General features: G+C 34.2%; 1 protein-coding gene across 6 annotated transcripts in view; it reads right to left on the reverse strand.

The window, feature by feature from the left end:
- Positions 1-1,546: 1,546 nt before the first annotated feature.
- Positions 1,547-19,678, reverse strand: part of POSTN (periostin) — a 31,141-nt gene continuing 13,009 nt past the window's right edge. The window contains exons 11-24 of one of the 6 annotated variants that reach the window (XM_066313197.1): positions 19,435-19,571; positions 18,554-18,684; positions 16,835-16,965; positions 16,566-16,668; positions 16,126-16,193; positions 15,510-15,555; positions 13,567-13,614; positions 10,351-10,446; positions 9,678-9,767; positions 8,037-8,114; positions 7,567-7,647; positions 5,367-5,453; positions 3,296-3,337; positions 1,547-2,800 (exon numbers count right to left, since the gene is read on the reverse strand). In XM_066313197.1, coding sequence (XP_066169294.1) covers positions 2,760-2,800; positions 3,296-3,337; positions 5,367-5,453; positions 7,567-7,647; positions 8,037-8,114; positions 9,678-9,767; positions 10,351-10,446; positions 13,567-13,614; positions 15,510-15,555; positions 16,126-16,193; positions 16,566-16,668; positions 16,835-16,965; positions 18,554-18,684; positions 19,435-19,571 — 1,179 coding nt within the window. In that variant the 3' untranslated portion in view covers positions 1,547-2,759. The remainder of the gene's footprint in view (positions 2,801-3,295; positions 3,338-5,366; positions 5,454-7,566; positions 7,648-8,036; positions 8,115-9,677; positions 9,768-10,350; positions 10,447-13,566; positions 13,615-15,509; positions 15,556-16,125; positions 16,194-16,565; positions 16,669-16,834; positions 16,966-18,553; positions 18,685-19,434; positions 19,572-19,678) is intronic. The other 5 variants (XM_066313198.1, XM_066313199.1, XM_066313200.1 and 2 more) reach the window with 5 other exon arrangements.

The raw sequence follows: 19,678 nt of genomic DNA on the forward strand, positions 1-19,678 counted from the left end.
AATTTTCCTTATAAAGGAATTAAACTATTAATTTTATTTTATTTAGATAATCTTTCATATTTTGAGATCTTGTAGATTATTCATATGCACTTTCTGCTGGCAAAACTGAAAGACTTGGGAACATTGACAGTTCAAAATTCTTCCACAATAGTTTTCATGCAGGATATCGAAGGAAGCAGAAGAAATGCTTTGAGAATTCCATCAGCAACTCAACTGTATATTCCTGTTCATAAATATCTGAGAGATTTTAAGGAAACACAAAATAATGTAAGTGTTCTATTGCTAATGAGAATTCTAACCTGGTAGTATGCTAATGCCTGTTTAATCACATTACATTAATTTAAATTGCTCTGAGATGAGAGGAAATAAATAGGAGGGTAGGAGAAGTTGTAAGTTCTCCAAATTTGCTCTTTGGTAAAAGACTGTCTGTATTGACGCAGAAATGGCTAAGCATATGAAAAGCAAATAAAAGAACATGTTGATTTTCTTTCTACATTGGATTGCGGAAAGATTCTTCTTCAGATAGCTAGAAAAAGCAACTCCACCAAAAGAAATGTCACTGTTCATTGTAGCTGGGCATGCATCTACTGTGGTCTAAGAAGGACTGAGAGGGACAATGTATCAGGGAAACAAGTTTTCATGGGGGAGTGGCCTTTATACACTATTGTATTTAGCTCATATTATACATTAGTATTATATTATATATTGCATATTATAAATAGATTGTATTGAAGGATGAAGTACAAAATGTATTTTAGTGAATACCAGATGCTTTAAAATGTTATCAAAGTAGAAAACATACCAAAGTTATGGTATATCACAAATTCACAAATTTATTCCTAATTGAAAAGGTAAAACTGTCCTACCACAGGATAGGTTTTAATCAATTTTTTGCTAGCTTTTACTTTCTTCCCATTTTCTCTGCATTCTTTATCTGTCATTACTCTTCCATTTTCTTCCTTATCTCCTAATCTTTTTTGAGGAGAGAACACAGACCCATTCTTCCCCTAAAATAATTTCTGTCATTTGAAATCTTACTTGAATGATACCTCAGGGTAGCACAGCAGTGAATGAAGAAGTCTAAACCCAACGGTTTAATACCAGTCAAGTGTCCCAGAGAAACGCGACAGCTTCAGTTCAGTTTTTAGATAGTTCTAAGAGCTCTGATGCTGACCTAAAAGCCATCTATCCCTTGCCAGGAATAAAAGCTCTCCTTCCATTAAAGCACTATCATAGTAGATACTGAGGTTACCTTAGTGACACGTCTGGTAGCCCAGTAAGGCTGCACAATTTATCAATCCCATTCTCAGACAGCTGTACTGTTCTAGGAGCAGTGTTTAGGGTATGTCATTGTGGAATTAGGAAAGGTTTTTTATTGTTTAAGGAGAGTGCAGTTTAAGTCTGTCAGCATGTACTAAGTAAGAAAGGGAAGCATCAGTTTGTTTCTGTGAAAGCATATTTACAATTACAAGTTAGATGAAAAATCTTTACAATATTTAGAATTTGCTTTGCTATTAAAAGTATTTACCAATGAAAGGAAGCGCAGTTCAGCCAAATTCTTTATTGAGTATTTGTTTCAAAACAGAAGTAGAAAAGCATATTAGACAATGCCTCTGATACTTTAGTCTGCAAAATTCAGGAACTTTGAACAGGTTTTTCTGCTCCATGAATAATTGTCTCTCACCTTTTGTTGATAAAGGCAGAAAACTTCTACGAGTACAAAATTAGAGTTATAAAATGGACAAAATTTACAGAAAACTCCACATTAATACCAGACATTAGCAAAGCGTGTTTTGTTAAAAAAGCTTTAAGACCTGGCCTCATTTTTGTAAGACCTTTTTCCATGCTGAGTTAACAGTTTACATGCATTTTATTTACCACTTTTACAAACCACTTTAATAATCAAAAGACACATTTAGGCAAAAATGGGAAAACACTTAAAAATCTCAGTATATGTATTGTTATAGGATTCCTTTAATGGGAGTGTGATTTCTTAAAAATAAAGAAGTCAACATGATCTCTAATACATTGCAAGAAGCTCATAATGTTTGCTTTTTTTCTTTTATCAAGAGCTTCTGTTAGCCAAGTTACTTACTAGAAGGTATTTGGATATGCAATGTAGGACAAAAAAACCCATGATACATTTAATATAAGGCATATTTGTTTGCTTAGAAAAGGTAGCATTACTGGTATTACGAATTTAAACACACGATGAATTTTGACTTATCAAAAGCATAAAATACTACTAAACCAAAAGTGCTATGTTAACATCTCATATTTCCTTAGATTACTATAAAAGTCACCTGAGGTGACTTTTTTTTCCCCTAGAAATTAGATCTAATTTCATTTATATTTCTTATTTAGTGGAAATAATAATAATAAAAAAATACACTCTGTATTGTTCCCTGCTCATTTTTAATCCAATCCTGCAAACACTTACTAACCAGCAGAGGAAGGAATCCTGGTTCTACAGAAGTTTTTGGGCTTCCAGGATCCCACCCTTCATAGTGCTTACTATCAAGAGCAGTAAAAGCACCTCCAATGGACTACTCCTAGTGAGCGCTGTGCTGGTAGTGAGCATCTGCAGCTTCACATCTTTTTGTAGATTCATGGTTCAGTTTACATTATGTCATCAAAACAATGTCATTTTCTAATGTTCTCATTTAAGAAAAAAAAAACAAAACACCCCAAACCAAACAGTTTCCCTCAAAGACCATGTTGTTAATTTGTAATTCTGTGAACTCTGTCTTGGCAAGGTTTTAGGAATGATCTAGTCTTGTTCTCCTTCTTGCTGCTCCTCCTGCAAAATATGGAAAAAGAACTTTATTATCTATAACTATATATAGCATAGTAACACTGTATGCTGCATTTACTTGTGAAACAGACGTGAAAACCAAAGATGAAGCCTGGTGCTGAATATCTCTCTCTTGTGCTGGTAGCTGTGAAATTAAACTGACCTTTCAGCTTCTTCATTAATCAAAATAACATAGATTCTGAGAGTTATAAATCCTCTGGTGGAGAATCCTAGAATGCCATTTACTCATTGTTAATACTCCAAAGTCAGACTTCACTTTGATAGCTTAATTCTCATCTGAAACACTCTTTCAGTAAAGCACATAATCTAGGTTGTTTTCAGATATCAGAAAAAAATTAGCAATTCCAGATTTTGGTGTTTTTTAAACAGAAATACATTTTCTTTCTAAATCTGTCTTCTCTCCCTCTCTTGACTCTTAAGATAACTGAGAATAATACTTGGTATGTGTTATAATGTTTAAATGTATGGCTTTTTTTATACCTTGTGCCCTTCTTGTTGGTTGTGCTTTCCGTACAGGTGCTTCTAGAAAAACAGAAATGTTGCAGTCAGAAGTAATTTGCTGAAACCTTTGAATTAAAACTCATTATAAATATTGAAAAATAATTGCTGACTTTTAAAGTTTGTTCTTTAAATTTTTCAGTAAATTAAGAATTTTGTTCAAGAAGCATGTTGGCTTGATCACCTGAAATATGAATTCCTACAATATAGTTCCCACATTTCTCTCGCGTGCAGTCATCCATTAAATCTTAGTAACATTTAAAAAGTACTTTTGCATTTTAAACATATGAATGAATCCAGTATCCTAGCTGGTCCTCTACAGTTGGTTACATGATGCAGGCAGGTGTCAGGGCATTTTGTCCATGCTCTTCATTCATCAAACACCATGTGACACTGTCAGTGAAGGACAAGCTCAGGTTAAGGCACAGGAGTTGGTCTCAGCAGATAATGTCCAGGTCTGTTGCATTGACATTACTCCAGGAATTATTCAAAAGCGAAATGCTTGAAACCATTACAAGATGTTGGCTACATTCCCAGCTGTGTTTGGGGCTTGATTTGTAACTGAATTGCGAGCCCATGGTACCATTCCGCATTTAGGGTTCAGTTAATTTTCTCAGGTTTCTGCTTTAAGAGGTGGAGCAGAGCAAGGATATTGGGTACCTATTGGGTAGGTACCATCCCTATTAGATATATCCTTTTCATTTCACTTACTCAATGAAACTATAGAAACTATAGAAGGAAAACTCCTTTTTCTCATCAAACCTTGAGACTCTTTTTTTAACCAGATGTCTCCTCATTGGGAGGAAAAACACATCACAAGCATAGCAAGTAGTTCTCCTGTTACTGTCACAGAAATGTTAATGCAGTAATTTTTCCTTCTTTACAACCATGAAGTACTTGTGTTTTCACTTAACGAGCTGCAGCCAGTTCTCTTTTCATCCTGATGTACAGGATATATCGATGCATAGCCCTGAGATACAGGCTTGACCTCATTCCAGCTGAGACCAAACACTGGGTATCTGCACCACCGGGGCAGAAAATTCCAAGCTCTGACTGCCCTGAGGAGGACAGAATACAGTCCATCCACAGTATGCTTTCCAATACCTAGTTGCTGTCCATACAAATTTGCTTCAGATAAGCCTCGTGTTTGAAGATCACACCCATCTGTCATTTTCAGGCAATTGGAAACTCCCCTGCATGCCTTGTACTACTCAGCACTGAAGCTCCACAAACACTGTGCATAAAGCTTCACTATTTGGCACAGACTTCAACATTTAAAAGGCAGAAACACATTTATTTAATTTCATTCTCCAAAAGCCATAATATTTTTTCCTATGTACTTAGTTCAAAGGATGACAGAATAACCTATTCAGCATTACTACAATTAGAATAAGACATAAATATGAAAGAAACCTTAAACAAATTACTTCTTAATTTTAATGAAGATTATTAAACAATAGTTGTTAAACTTGAAGAACAAATTGCTCGTATAAAGGGAGAGTGAGTTCTATTTGGTTCCTTTTGAACCTTTATTCCATTCTGGTTTTTCAAATGAAGAGCTTCCCTTGTTTAAAAACAAAGGTAGAGAAATTCCAAGACCCTGTGAGATATTTACTCAGCCCCAGAGGTTATATTCCCTGCACCCCACCCACTCCTTCACAACACTGAGAAACCCTGGCAGCAACAGATCACATTTACATAGACAAGAAATAAGTTAAAATCAACTCACGTGGTCCTCTTCTGTATATGCTGCTTAAAGAAAAGTCAATTCTTTATGGCATGTGTTCCTTCAAATGTTTTATCTAAACTTTGTGGTAAGGCATTTCCTCTTGTCTACTATGCTTGCCAAATCTTTTAGCTACTTTTAGCCATAAGATAAGCCTCAACATTTTTCTTTGCAATAGCAGCAAAAGAATTCTTTTCCAAAACAATTATGCTAAAATGCTGGCTTCAGACCTAATAATTTTTATGAATAGGTACAGTAAAACCTCACCTGGAATGATCACTTTGGACAAAGCAGGTCTTAGTGATACTGAATTTTTGACAAACTAACCTTCCAGATGAACTTTCTTGATTTCTCTTTCGATAATCTGTGGCTCTCCCTCAATTACTTTAGTAACCTTGGTGTACTCAGTTCCAGCTATGATAAGCATCAAAAACAAATGAGTTAAATCTGGCACAGCATTTTTCCATATGCAAGGAACCCTCAGTGGAAACAATGTAATTTTTGGGTGTAGGTGTTGCAGGCTACCATGCTATTCATGCCATAAGGCATGTTATCTCTAGAGATGAGTCATTCATTGCAATCTTGGTTCAGATTTTTGCTTCAGCAGACCGATAATTTTTTAAAACAGTTCTAGATACTTTATGAGTAGAATTAAAGCCCTTATGAAATCATTCCTTTATTTAGACAGTGATAATACATTTGTTTGTGACTGTACTCAAATTTTAATGGTTATGAAATTTTCAGTAAAAAGTAATTTTATATAGACAAGAGGGCCATAGAGCATTATCACCATTATGACCAACAACCCTAAAGCAGCATGTGTATCTGCTTTTATTGGCTACATGTATAGTAAGGTATTATCATGGCAGCCAAGGGTAGTTGACTGAATAAATCATGGAAAACATAGAGAAAAATCAAATTAAAGCAAAAGAAAAATCTGCCTACTTGGTCCATTCTGTAAAGCAGGATGCTTATACAAACTAACATATAATAGCAAGGAAAATAGAAAGAATTCAAGAGATGGTATTGTCTTCTTCAAATTTCCGGGAGAGAAACTATCTGTTTTCCATAGACCTATATGCTCTAAGATGTATCTCTACAGATTATGCCTCTATAATTGTATACCTCTGCATCTGAAGGTAATTACAGTACAGCTATAATTGTTAGATTCTGGCATCAGATCTATTAGTTTTGAACAGTTCTACAGATAAAGTTTCATCTTGCTCCTTGTTGACTGGTTTAAACCAGTAGAACATAGTGCAGTATATAGAGGAATATTCTTGCTGCAGTTTATTAATTTCCAGCTTTTCTTTTAACTAGTCAATCCAGAATTAGGCATCTCCAGAGAGAAAGTTTTTCACATAGCTGGGATACTTAGGATAAAATGAAAATCTCTCTGGAAGTTTCTCTTTCTGTCCAACATGATAGGCGAATTTAGGTCTGTAAAACTAAGATTCAGATGTTAGAACAAAGAATTATGGTCAGCAGGAGTCATAGCCATATCTTAGCTTTTCTCTAAGACTAGCTCTGTTATCAACTAGCATATTTAAGTTTGGTGGTCAGCTGTTCAGCCGTTCAGCCATCTGGAAATTTTTTATTTGACTGAAGTTTAAGTCACATCCATGCAATAGCGTTTTGAAAAACGTTGAGATTTAGTTCAGTGAACTAAATGCGGCTGTAAGTTACTTTACTGGTATACAACTTTGTAACTTACTGAAAAGTGAACATAAAATTAAATGGATTCATTAAACTTACGTCAAGAGAAACATCCATCCATATTTTTGATCTTCTGACTCAGGTTTTAACAAACATTTACAAAAACCATATCACTTAAATTCTTTTTTTATTCCCCATTGCTATTATAGATAGCTTTTCTAATCTACATTAAGCAGAACACATTCCAAATTCATAGATAAAGATTAATTTCATAAGCAAAAGTTCTTTTACTAGTTTTCTACAGCAGGTTATATACTGCCAAAACTGTTAGGATTAAGAGAGCAAGAAAGAAAGAAAACCATTCCTTGGAATGCTGTATTTGAGGAGAATTAAAGTTAATGTCTGGATATCCATTACCTGTAAGCATTTAAAGAAGATGTTACACATGCCTTTAAGTATTAACTTGAGGGCAATGAACATTCATTTCTGAAAAACTGATAAGTAAGATGAATTTGGCCTGTTACAATATGTTCCATTTCGTAAGTATTTTTCACAGATTTGGATTTGCTTAAAAAAACATTGGAATAAATCTTCATTGCTCCCCTGAGGTTTAATTAGGTAACCTTTTAAAGACTGAGAAAACCCAAATAATTTTTTTCTGTGATCAATGGCATTAAGAAATTCATTACTCAAATTTTGGTACTTACTTCCATTTCACAGATATCTGGCACTAGAATACAGTGTTCTATTTTTTCCATTAAAATCCCACTTCTACTATTCAGTCTTTAAAATGTTGAATTTAACATATCTGAGAGGGGTTTCAGTTATCATAACCTGTTGCAAAAATGTTAGTTATAATACACTGAATTACCTCCCTGCAGAAGTCTTTTGATTTCTTCATCTTCCAGTAAATGACCATCACCTTCAATAAATTTGGTCACTTTGGTAACCTCTGATAGGATACAGGTAATGGCAAAAAAAATTGGTTTACAGAAAACATTTGGAAATCCCACAAGAGCGTATATATTCCTGTCATACCATTGTTTGGAATTTAAAGATTCGTGTTATGTTATCAAATTCCACATAGACACTGAAAACACCATATTTTATGACAAACATAGCATGCTATATGTTAGACCCAGGCAGCCTCAACTCTAGAGCTTGAAGATCAAGGACTCAAACTAGAATGTTACATTTGGAGGGTTCTGAGGTTTAATCTCTGGGTAAGATTTTGCGGTATGAGCGTCATTTTTTAAAACATGGAATATCCATTCAGTTAATACTTGAGTTATATGGAGAGATATATGTCTTAAAGAAATGGAATTAAACAAGCATACTGACCTTCTTCAAGGATTTTCTTCAACTTCTCTTCATTGTCTGAACCCCCTGCAGTAATTCTGGTGTATTTTATTTCAGGACCTGTAAAAAAAAAAAAAAAAAAAAAAAAAAAGTGGGTTTTATCAGATATAAAAGGTTTGCCCTTTAAATTATTTTTTTCCTATTTAATACATATGGTGATTCTATGGTTAACATGCTGTCATCTGTTTATATGATAACTTTATATTTTACCATTTCCGAAATTAAACTGAAAGAGCATTAAAAACAGTAGTTAGAACTAGTCGTGAAAGTAATTAGGCACATTTATCATAATTAGAGTAATTACCTGCTTACATTCTTAGATTAAGACACAATTTTAAACACTGTTGCATTAGGTCATTGATCAGATATTTCTGAAGTCCATGATTAGTCTGAATTGACTGTTGCAAATAGACATTTTTTGCTTTTATTACTGCTATGAATCATTTCAGGACTTAAATTTGAGATTCCTTATCAGTTTCTACAGGTTGAAAATGAGAAGATGCAGGTCTGAAATGCTGGAATTTTACATTATATTTACCATTTCATGTAGGATATTAGTGAAACTTGAATCCAAGAATTGAGAAAACTGTATTTTATTTATCCCCTAAAATTGTTTCCAAAAAATTGTCCCAGGTTTATTCAGACACCACTAATGCCTTCTTTCAGTTATTTTCATTGTAGTAAAAAGTTGCATGATAATAACTTAAGTATGATTTTTTTTATTTCTGTCTTTCTCAAATCACTTTGGTTGAATTTCAATATTTTCTAAATAAATTGAGTATTAGGACTTACAGCTAAGTCAATATGTTGTTATAACAGTGTCTTTTCATTAAAAGTTCTCTAGCAGAAAGAATTTAAAAGGCAGCATTCAAACAGATATTTATGCAAGGTGATCAAAAAATATCAATAAAGAACCCCATATATCACATACTATGCTTAAATATGCCTCACTCCACTTATCACTTTCTAGGATGCTTAAAGAAATCGCCCTGTAATAGGTCAAATAAAATTGAAATTGGCCAAGGAATTTGGGACCTTTTGTGTGAGAAAATTAAGGGATTCAGATGAATATTTATTTTATATTACATTAGCTGTATCCAAGTGTTTAACTTGTGAATGTCAGATCAAGTCCCCACCTTGCAGAGAAATAGAAATCTTTTTCTGAAATGGCTGTCAGGAGAGCCTGGGATAATGTAAAAAAGTAGGCATCTACAGATTAAACATCTACATTCAATAAAAAATGAAACCTTCATGGAGATATATAATCCTGAAGTAAAAAAAAAAAAAAAAAAAAAAAAAAAGGCTTCCCTCTAAAGCAAGACAGAGTACAAAAACACAATGAAAAAGAAGCTTACAAAAGTAGACACTTGGCAAATACATAAAAATAAAAACTAGAAAAAGAAGATAAATTTTCACAGTGTTGCATGCTGTTAAAATATTGTTGCCATTTATGTAGATGTGTGTGTAGAACACATGGCCAACCTAACAGAGACAGTAGGAAGTATTTGGGAAAATTTGCCTGTCAAGGAAATGCAGATTAGGCACTAGGACAGAACTTAAGATATGTTACTTTTGTATGCAAACGCGATCTTTACTAAGAATTAATATCTCAGCTTAATTTACCTTGAATAATTCTTTCTTCTGTCACTTTTTTCTCTGTCACTTCCACAGGTCGTCCATCAATGATTTTGGTGTATGTCTTAATAATTGGTTCTACAAGGATTTTTAAATTCAAGGCATTAATCAAGTGATGAATTTTCAAGTGTTCTTTTTGAGATGTGGAAACTGACTGAAGCACAGAAAGAAATACTGCCGAATATTTTATGAAAAATAAAGATGTTCAGAGACTAGGAAATAAATCTACTCAAAATTTATGGTGATTTCATGATTTTTCCTTTAAAACCATCCTGGAACATCTCAATGCCCTTAGCAAAGAGAAGGCAAAGTTTACCTTTCTTTCTAACAAAATTGCCTTTTAATCTCAAAATCACATACTACATATTTGATTGCAGGACAGCAATAAGCAAATAATTCTTGACTGAGATGTATGTTATGTCAGTATGCAGAGTATTTCTAAACTGCCTTGACTGCAGCTATGGGACACAACTAGGGAAAAACTCCCAATTTTTTGAAATTCATGAGAATTAAAAAGTATACCATGCAATAAAATTGAAGCACTTCACGAAAGCCTTGTAAAAAACAGAACAGCTGTCTAACATGAACTACCTAAATGAAGTATAAACTGTTGGGGAATAGTGAATGCTAATACAAATTGAGTTGTTGAAAGCATACCAACCTCCATGAATCACTTTAGTTATTGTCTCCCCTTCCCTGACTATTTTGAACTCAGGTTCCCCTTCAATTAATTTAGTGAGCTGTGTGATAGATGGGTCTGTGACATAGGAAAAAGAAAAGAACATGTTACAAATAGTCTTAAAATACTTCTAGTGTTTCATAGGGGTGAGGTGAAGCTTCCATTTTCTTCCCCTACTCCAGATAATTGCAGCAGAGGGATGTTTAAATCTGAGAGGTCATTTGTGGCAACATTGTACAGTCTTGTGTTTCCTCACACAAGATGTTACATTTAGATTCCATGGTGCACTTACTCTTTGTAATTTATTTTTTTATTAATTTATTTTGTGCGTATGATATTTTTAATATTTGTTGATGAGTTTCAGGCAATAAATCAGATCCTCAGCAGAGGAAAGGAAGTCTTTTTCTATATATATTTGTAAGGAGGCTACTCTGCATCTTTGCAGTGTCTTATAGCTATTGCTCCACTAGTGATCAGCATGCAATCTACATAGTGAGAGATTTTATTTTTAAAATTATTCTCATTATTGGTTGCTTTTGAGGTTCTTTTATTTGTTGTTTTGGAGTTTCTTTTATTTTTTGCTTTGAGGTTTTTTACATGGCTTTTTTCCCCTTTGTATTTAATACTTGGCCAGTGGTTATGCAGCTTAAAAAAATAAAGCAAGCTAACTTCTGAGATCAGCTGGAATGGCTGTAAGGATATTTATCAGCATTACTGGCTATCATTATCATGGGTGAGGTCATCTTGATCATGCTGATCCAAATGTATCTCTGTCTAGCATGCTAAAACAGGAGATACTGGATAAATTAGGAATATACCATCAATTAGGAGTAATGATATGGTTTTTCTCTAATGAGTGCTGTGGGACTCCTACTTAAGAAGTTGCTGTAAAAGAAAATTTCTTTATTCCTTATTCAGAAACAGAAACTTAGCATAATATGTCTTTTTTACTTTCCTTAAAAATCCCTTAAATATCTTTATATGAATTTTTGTAGAAGTTGTTGGTGCATTAATTTTTTTCCACAATTATTGATCAGAAATTAACAACAGCTTTTAAATATGTGTACCTCCTGTTAATTGTTGAAAACAGTAATTTTAAGCTATCTTCAATAATAAAGAACAAAACTTTTTTTTTCAGTAGCAAAAGGTTGCATAAATTAAAATTTGGAGGTAAATATTCATTTATTTGCTGCAGATGAGATGATGTGATAGAATCATAAAAATTCCCTGTTATTATACACCTCTACTAATCTATTCTGAGTTATAAACAGCTGAAAAAGTCATAATTTCTTTTATTTTCTAACAGGTCTGAATAAAAAACCTTTATAAATACTTTAAAGAAACTGTCTTAGAAGACTCATTCCTGTGCTTCTGTTTTAAACTTAGAGGAATTTTTGCATGTTGAGAATCCATTAAACACCAATTTACATTGATACCAGTGATGAATATAAATGAAATTATGTAAAATTTTATCTATGAATGTTTATAAATGCTTTATTTTTGCATTTCTCAATAACTGTACCTTTTCATGTGATTGATACAGCAGAAGTGTGCAAACCAAAAGGTGAAGGCATAGCCAGCTATACTGCCTCGTCTAGGATCAATCCTTCGAATATTTTATCTGTTAAGACTTGGTTTCAGTCTGATATAACTCTTTACATCTGTTTAATCTTTTAGATCCCATACATGCCCATGTACAAAAAAATGGAAGCACAACACAAGTAGACAACACTGAGACAGGAAAATGCACACATCCCCCTCTAAACTTGGTGGGGAGAGACGTAGTTTTTTTTGTGAAATCGCCCTTGCATCATGATCTAGTAGAACTTCCTGACAAAAATCAACATTTAACTTTGCCAGCTTTTATCTACAGACTGTTGTGGATTTATGTCGTTCTGATGGAATCTGCCAATCTGCAACTACTGAGAAGGCTCAGAAGTGACAGAATTGGTTTTATTTGATAAATATCTGAATCAATTATCAACAGAAAGGCTACCCTGTCCAGAGATCATTCCCTGGAGTGTGTCCCAAAGCAGAAATACTGTACTTGAAATGAAAAGGAGTAGCCCTTCAACATTCATTGACTTTTTTTTTCTCTATTTGGTAAATAAAATTTAGTTCTACATTTGACTATACAAGTGCTCAGGCATTTTTTCTTTAAAAGACAATTTTATTTCAGTTAATTTTCAGCTTCTAATCATCCTGTAAATCATCTAAACTTTGTACTCTGTCTCTGGGTTTAACAGAGCAAAAGAGGTACTTGCAGAGAGTGATTCACCCTCACCATGGGAAGATTTCTAAAATAGCTTGGATGAATTACCATATGAAATAATCTATCCATTTATATTGCATTGTGGATCTGATTTAATGACAGAGACTAGGCAACAAAGATCAGCATACATGTTAAATGGCCTCTAATCCTAAATGGGATGAAGGACAGACAAGCTCTGAAAAAGTAAGCATTTGTCACTTATTTTGGAAGGAAGTCCTCCCAGAAACACTGATTAAACAGTCTGGATCAAATTCTTTACATGATGTTTTTAACTGCCTTTCTCAGTTGAGATAAAAAAAATTACCTTACACCATTTTTATTTCAATGGGAAGCTGGATCTCATCAGCCTTACTTAAGTTATAAATCACAAGTGATTTTAGCAGCCCCATCCCCACATTTTGTTCTCTTAAGTCCCACCACTAATCTTTAAGTCATGCTTTTTTATGGAGAAATAAAGAAAGCCAAAGATTGGGTAGATATAATTTTCAGGCATCCAACAGATATTGGTAGTTAGAACTGATTGAAAATTATAAAAAAAATGAACTTTTTTTTTTCTTCAAAGTATAAGAAACACATCTACTTTAAAATATCTGTTTTAATTGTTTTAAAAAAGGAAATGTCTTAAGTGAAAAACAAAGGTAATAAAATTAATTGTTTGAAAAAATATTATTTCAGAGATTTTTAAATACCCATAGAAAAAAGAGAAAACTCATTTAGGACAAAAAATGGGTAATTTTTTTATACAAAATATTTCAGTCAGTTCTAATTGCAATATTTGTATCTTTGCTTTTCCAGCAAAGTGCTTAGCATCCTGGAATTGCTAGGTATAAAATGCATCCTGTTGAAGAAATATATTTAATATATATATATTCTGAATATGTATATGAACATATGCAGAAAAAATATATACCACAGGCCTCATTTACCTTCCTTTGTGATGATAGGCTGGACGTTGCTTTCAATTATGTTAATTTCTGAAAATATAAAAAATGGAATATACAGTGCATTCCATTCTTACAATTTCTTTGAGTCAATGATCAATTATGTTTGGTCTGCTGATAAGGATGTGGATAAAATCATAGATATTAATGGTTGGAATAGCTACTCAAACGGATCTAGAGTATGAATCTTGGTTCTGGTTATGGAATGGTGATCCACTTGGGTCACCTGCAGAGAGAATCTGCTGATATGGTATTTGCCTTTGAGCCTGATGAAACCCATGGGTCATGGAACTCATGATGATGTATAGTACATAATAGAGAGGGCTTGTACAATTACCCACACAAAGTTTTGCGCAGTTCCCTGATATGCCTTAGGCCTGAGTATTGCCCTTTCCATTAGGGAGCTGATCATGTACACACAGGAAACCTTCTGGCACTCAGAACTATAGATAGAACATCACAGAAAATATGTCATTGGGAGATCAAGTTGTCCCTCTACACCCAGGACAGACTTTAGTATTCATTGAACACCTCTGATAGTGATTTGACTCATACTCATCCACTGGAGAAGCCCACACTGGTAGAGGTTCCAGCCTTCCCAGTCTTTCATTCAACTAAGTCTATAGCTACAGCTTTCTATTTGTCCACATTGACCTCTCTAGCTTAATTTTTACAGGCGTTGCTTCCTGTGCTACTCTCACTGGCCATGGGAGGTAGAATCATAGAATATCTCAAGTTGGAAGTGATGTATAGGGATCAAGTGCAATTTCCTTCTCCTTAAAGGACTACCTTAGACTAAGCCATATGACCAAAGGTGTTGTCCAGAAGCTCCTTGAACTCTGTCAGGCTTGGTGCTGTGACCACTTTCCTGAGGAGCTTATTCCAGTGGCTAACCACACTGTGGGTGAAGAATCTTTTTCTAATGTCCTGTCTGAACTTTTCCCAAAGCAGCTTCATTCCATTTCCCTGTGTCCCATCATTGGTCACCATAAAGCAGACCTGCACACCCTCCACTGCCCTTCCTGGGGAAGGCATGGGTTGCAATGGGGTCACTGCTCAGGAATGAGGTCACCCCTCAGCCTTCTCTTATTCAAAATGAATAAACCACTTGACCTCAATAGCTCCTCATAAGTCTTGACCTCAAAACCTTTCACAATATTGGTTCCCCCTCCTCTGGACATTCCCAATTTTCAAAAGTCTGTTGTGATGATCTCACTTTCTACTGTGAAATACGGGTAGAACTCCATAAAAATTTAATCATTTGTATAAATTCATATTGCCTCACAAAGTTTCAGCAAGATCTTTGTCTTCTGACAGTTTGTTTCAACACATACTCTATATTTAGAAATTAAATGCAAACCCTGAGAAGGGCTGCAAGAGATCTAAAAGGGTTGGGTTTTTTTTACATTTATTCCCTAAAGAGAAAATATTCTGAACAACTGTCTCTCATTAAAGCCTCATATTTGCACATATGAGAAAAAGGGACAAAAGGGACATTGTCCCTCTGGAAATATTTATGAAAAAGAAAGTATCTCAGTGCACAGTCAATGCTGCATCTTGGAGAGTGAGTACAGTACAATGCTACATCTTAGAGAGAGATACAACTCTGTTATGCACCAATCACTGAACCTTGGCTAAAAGCTGAAAAACAATCTTTTCCATATGTATCTTGTCTACCCCAAGAGTTTGAACAGCTTACTTCAGGGTTACTTTCCAGTCACACATCTGGAAAGGGAAAAATACAGTAGCACAGCAGCCAGAAACATTCTACTTTGAGTCTTTCTCTTCCTTTTCTTCATTGGCACATCTTATTTTCCCAGAATTTGCTTTCTTCTTTATTGAAAAAGAGATGTACAATTCCAAATTGGAATTGGCACCACTTAAAAAGCAATATCTAACCCATCTGGAAGTATTTAAAATGAACTTACTGTAAAATGTTAGTGGAATCTCTTTGAAGGTACTGTCACGAACAAACTATAAAAAACAGAAAAGCAATTTATTTAACATTTTAAAAAGTAGCACTTTTCCTATAGTTTCCTTGTGAGCGTGGATAGGATTCACTGCTTCATTGACCTAAAAGTTAGGTGATGCTTTTTGTCTAGGTTCTCTCATTCATTGTTGAGGGAGAATGTAATCTCAAGAGGATAGCTGAGCTAGTTAAGGATGTCTACTTTTCTTCACAGGTCATTGGTGCTGCTTGCTTTAATGGCATAAGAATTAAGTCACTTGGTGATTTTTTTTTTTTTTTTTCAAAAAAGTGATTTGTTTTCCAAGAGTGGTAAAATGAAGTAAAGAGCAGATTTGGGCCAATTCACACTGAAGTTATCCAAATGCAAATATTCCACAATTATTTGGGAATAAAAAAACATAAATTATAGCTGTTGAGTTCAAGGTATCATTCATGACTGTATTTGGGTAACTGGGAGGTATTGAATGTATTATCTGGTGAAGAAAGAAAGGACCAGAGAATCACTTATGACTTATAATGTGCTCAGTTTCACAGATCCTGACAGATAGACAGAGGGATAATTACTGAAAGAATACCTTAATTTGAATATATTTTATCAACTTCTTCAGTATTGTGAGCAGCTGATCATTTCCAACAGGCAGTTCTGACAAAAGAAAGAGGCATTTAAGAGGAAATACACAACTGTGTGCATTTTACTTTGATTTACAGTGGTAAGGATACGCAATCATTCTCAAATACTCACAGAAGAGCGTACTCAATATATAATATTCTGTATCATCAGACAAGGTAGTCTTTGGCTAGTCTTGTCTTTCATATGCTTTAGTAAAATTTCAAAATCTTGCCAATGTTTCAAGCAAGGTTCTTCCACAAAATGAGCATTGAGGATAATTTTCTGTTTCAAATTCCACATAGGATTTGTATCTTTAAATTAATTAACTTTTTTAAGTAATTGCAGTTACATAGCACATAAACAGATTGAATAGAGTGGGTACAAATTTAACGAAATGATACTCACCTGCTGGATAGAGGAGTTTGTCAATGACATGAATGACACCATTTGTTGCCATGAGATCAGATTCTCTTGATTTCAGTTCATTAACGAGAAGAGTATCATTCACCTGGTAAAGGACCAGAAGCGAACCCAAATTATCAGGGACATTAGAAAACAACCCCAAACCCTATTATAACATCTGGAGAAATGCACGCCATTCTATAATCGGATAGACAAGGAATATCAAATCTCTGTTACAAGGCTGTAGCAGGGAGATATTTTCTATACTTAACTGTTTTCAAGTAGAGTTTGCCTCCTTGGATGGTTTTAAGAATGTTTGTTACACCAGGCTCAAAGCCACTTCCAATGAAAACTCCTTGTGTCAAGTGGTAAAGAAGAATATTCCTGAGAGCATTTTTGTCTCCTAAGTAAAAATAAATTTAAAAAAAATAGGAATAAAAAACAAATGATAGAGGATAATTCTTTGTGGGAATCCTAAGGATTCACATAGACTTGCACTAGAATGAAACATAATATGTATGAAAATACCATGAAAACATACTATTTGAATTTGTCAAAATTATGAAAATCAGAAAAAGTCCAACTATATGACAAAAAAGGTACTCAGAACATAATCACAAAATTCTATGAGAAATCTTCTACAAAAGAACATAAAAGGTGGTCAATGGAGAAATTAGAATTGCTAGATTTGTCTGTTCTTTCAGAGGGCAGCTTGGAGAAGTTGGGAAAGGGGGAAACCACCCTATTTTAGGGATGATTTCCATATTTCAAAATTGACATTCCTATGTGGGACAAAAAGAAAAACAAGTGCAATATTTTCAAGACTTTCTTTAAAAATAAATGTATCCTCTAGCCCAAGTTAATATCCTGATAGGACTCTCTTAGTCTGTGGAGGTTAAGAGTCATAGGGTGGTGCAGAAAAACTATAACATCCCCAGGAGACAGAGTACCAAGCAGAAAAGCTTTAAAACATATCTGTCTGCCATTGCATGGAATATTGACATTCTAAGTTTATTACTAGAATTACATGCTGATATTAGTTGTTATTAGGAGTCCCAGCCTTGATGAAACTGCAATGAGAATCCTGTCTGGTCATATTATTTCCCTGATGTTTCTTTCAGTAAACATTTTCCTTTTTATCCCTGCGTTTTACTCTGAACACTGCTGTTATTGGTTACTTACTTCACTGCTGAAATCCAATTAAATGATTTTTTTTTTCCTAGAAAAATTACAGCCGATATTTTGTGACTGGACCATTCACAGATAGCATTAAGTTACATAAAAAGCCTAAACATGGCCACTCCAAAGATTTTGCACAAACTATCAGGTTATCATTGCAACTATGCCACTATAGTTACTGGTTAAAATAATCCTTGGTTTGTATCTTTCTTAAAGATAAACAAAGTGTTTCTTTATATTTGTTAGAAGTTATATACGTTTAGTATTTATGGAGGAAGCAACATAATAACTTAAAAGAAAACCAAGACAGAATTCTAGAAAGTAACCTGGCACAAAAAACAATACCAAGCCAAAAAAATAAAACCAAACCAAACAATTGCTCTAAAAATATTATGAGGGCCAAGGAAAGCATAACTGATCCACAATGATAGAAAAAATGGTGCATAAAGCCCCTTGAAAAGTAGAAGGGCAAATAACAAGGGCAAATAATTCTGTCTTGTTAACTACAGAATTAGTCCAATACGGCATTGGACAACTTCAAGTTCTGAATTGAAGACAAAAATAACAGAAGGAAGCAACGCTACAGGATAAGATATTGAGGAGTGAAAATTAAATTTAAAAATCAAATTGGAGTTTTTTGCCAAAAAGACATTTTCTCTGTGCCCAAGAAGGAAATAATTTAGGGAATTCCTATAATCTCCTCTGTGCAAAAGATACACTGCTTCAGCAGACAGCTTTTGTTGAGAGGTGCATTAGTCTCCTTTCCAATCAATTTTACTTCACTTATAATTCAAGATTTTTATGTTACTTACTTATCAGTATGTCCTTGTCATCATCAGTCAAACCTTTAAAGGCATCATTAGTTGGAACAAAGAGAGTCCACTGTCCAGGCCGTGACAGAACATCATCCAAATCTGCAGCTTTCACCAGACTGAGGAAAATGCTGTTTACAACAAACAGACAAACCACAAATGCATTTTGTTGAAATATGGCAACTATAATTGGGTCCAGGAACTTAGTTTGCCCATCTTTATTTCTGATAATGTTTCAATTTTCAAACACTTTCACTGTTTCCCAGAAATAAAGATAGTGGAAGAGGAAAATGAGAAAAAAAATAGGAAAAGATAGTCTTAAAAGTAGCAGACAGAGGAAAACTATTTGAAAAAAATATGTGGGCAGCCTGGATCAGAGCAGGATTTGTCAAATAAAAACCCCTGCAGATCAAACAGATAAAAGGAGGATGCAAAGAATAGTTCTTGCCCTAGGAGTATTGAGATACTTGCAGGAAAAGGACAGAAATAAGTACAGGAAAGATATACAATCCTACAGCACCCGTATGGAATGATACTCTTCATTAATTAAAACTAGAGTCCACTGCATTTATAGCTCTGGATATATAATTCAATTCCTTCTGTCCTCTTATTCATTTTAGTCTAGTGTCTTACAACCTTTTGTGCCGTAAAAAAACAGTGTGGAAGCCTTTTCAGCATACAGCTGAACACCTTTTCTTACCCCACATTTCTTTCCTTTTACGTTATTTGTGTAGGTAATAAACCCTTCTCTGCCATCCCTGCTCTCAAAACCCCAACAACTCACTTTGCTCACAGGTCAAAACTTTTTCTCAGACCAACCGTGCTGTATATAAAGTTACCCTCTGCAGGAAAATCTCAGTTCTGTCAATATTGTTACTCACCTAAAACGCTTATCATTTCTCAGCATTTCATGCAATGTCTTTTCTGCTGGATTGATGATCTGTCTGAAGACGTGAATAAAACCATTTCTTCCTTCTTTGCTTCCTCTGACCATGCATGAATTTTCAATACACACAGCCTTATTGAAAGAGAAACAAGTGTAGCTGTTTACACAGTGTTAAAAATAATAACCATATGTATTTACTACAGTCAAATTGTGTATTCTTGACAGGAAATTTGGTATTG

Source organism: Sylvia atricapilla, chromosome 2 (genome assembly GCF_009819655.1).
Source record: "Sylvia atricapilla isolate bSylAtr1 chromosome 2, bSylAtr1.pri, whole genome shotgun sequence".
Taxonomy (NCBI): Eukaryota; Metazoa; Chordata; class Aves; order Passeriformes; family Sylviidae; genus Sylvia; species Sylvia atricapilla.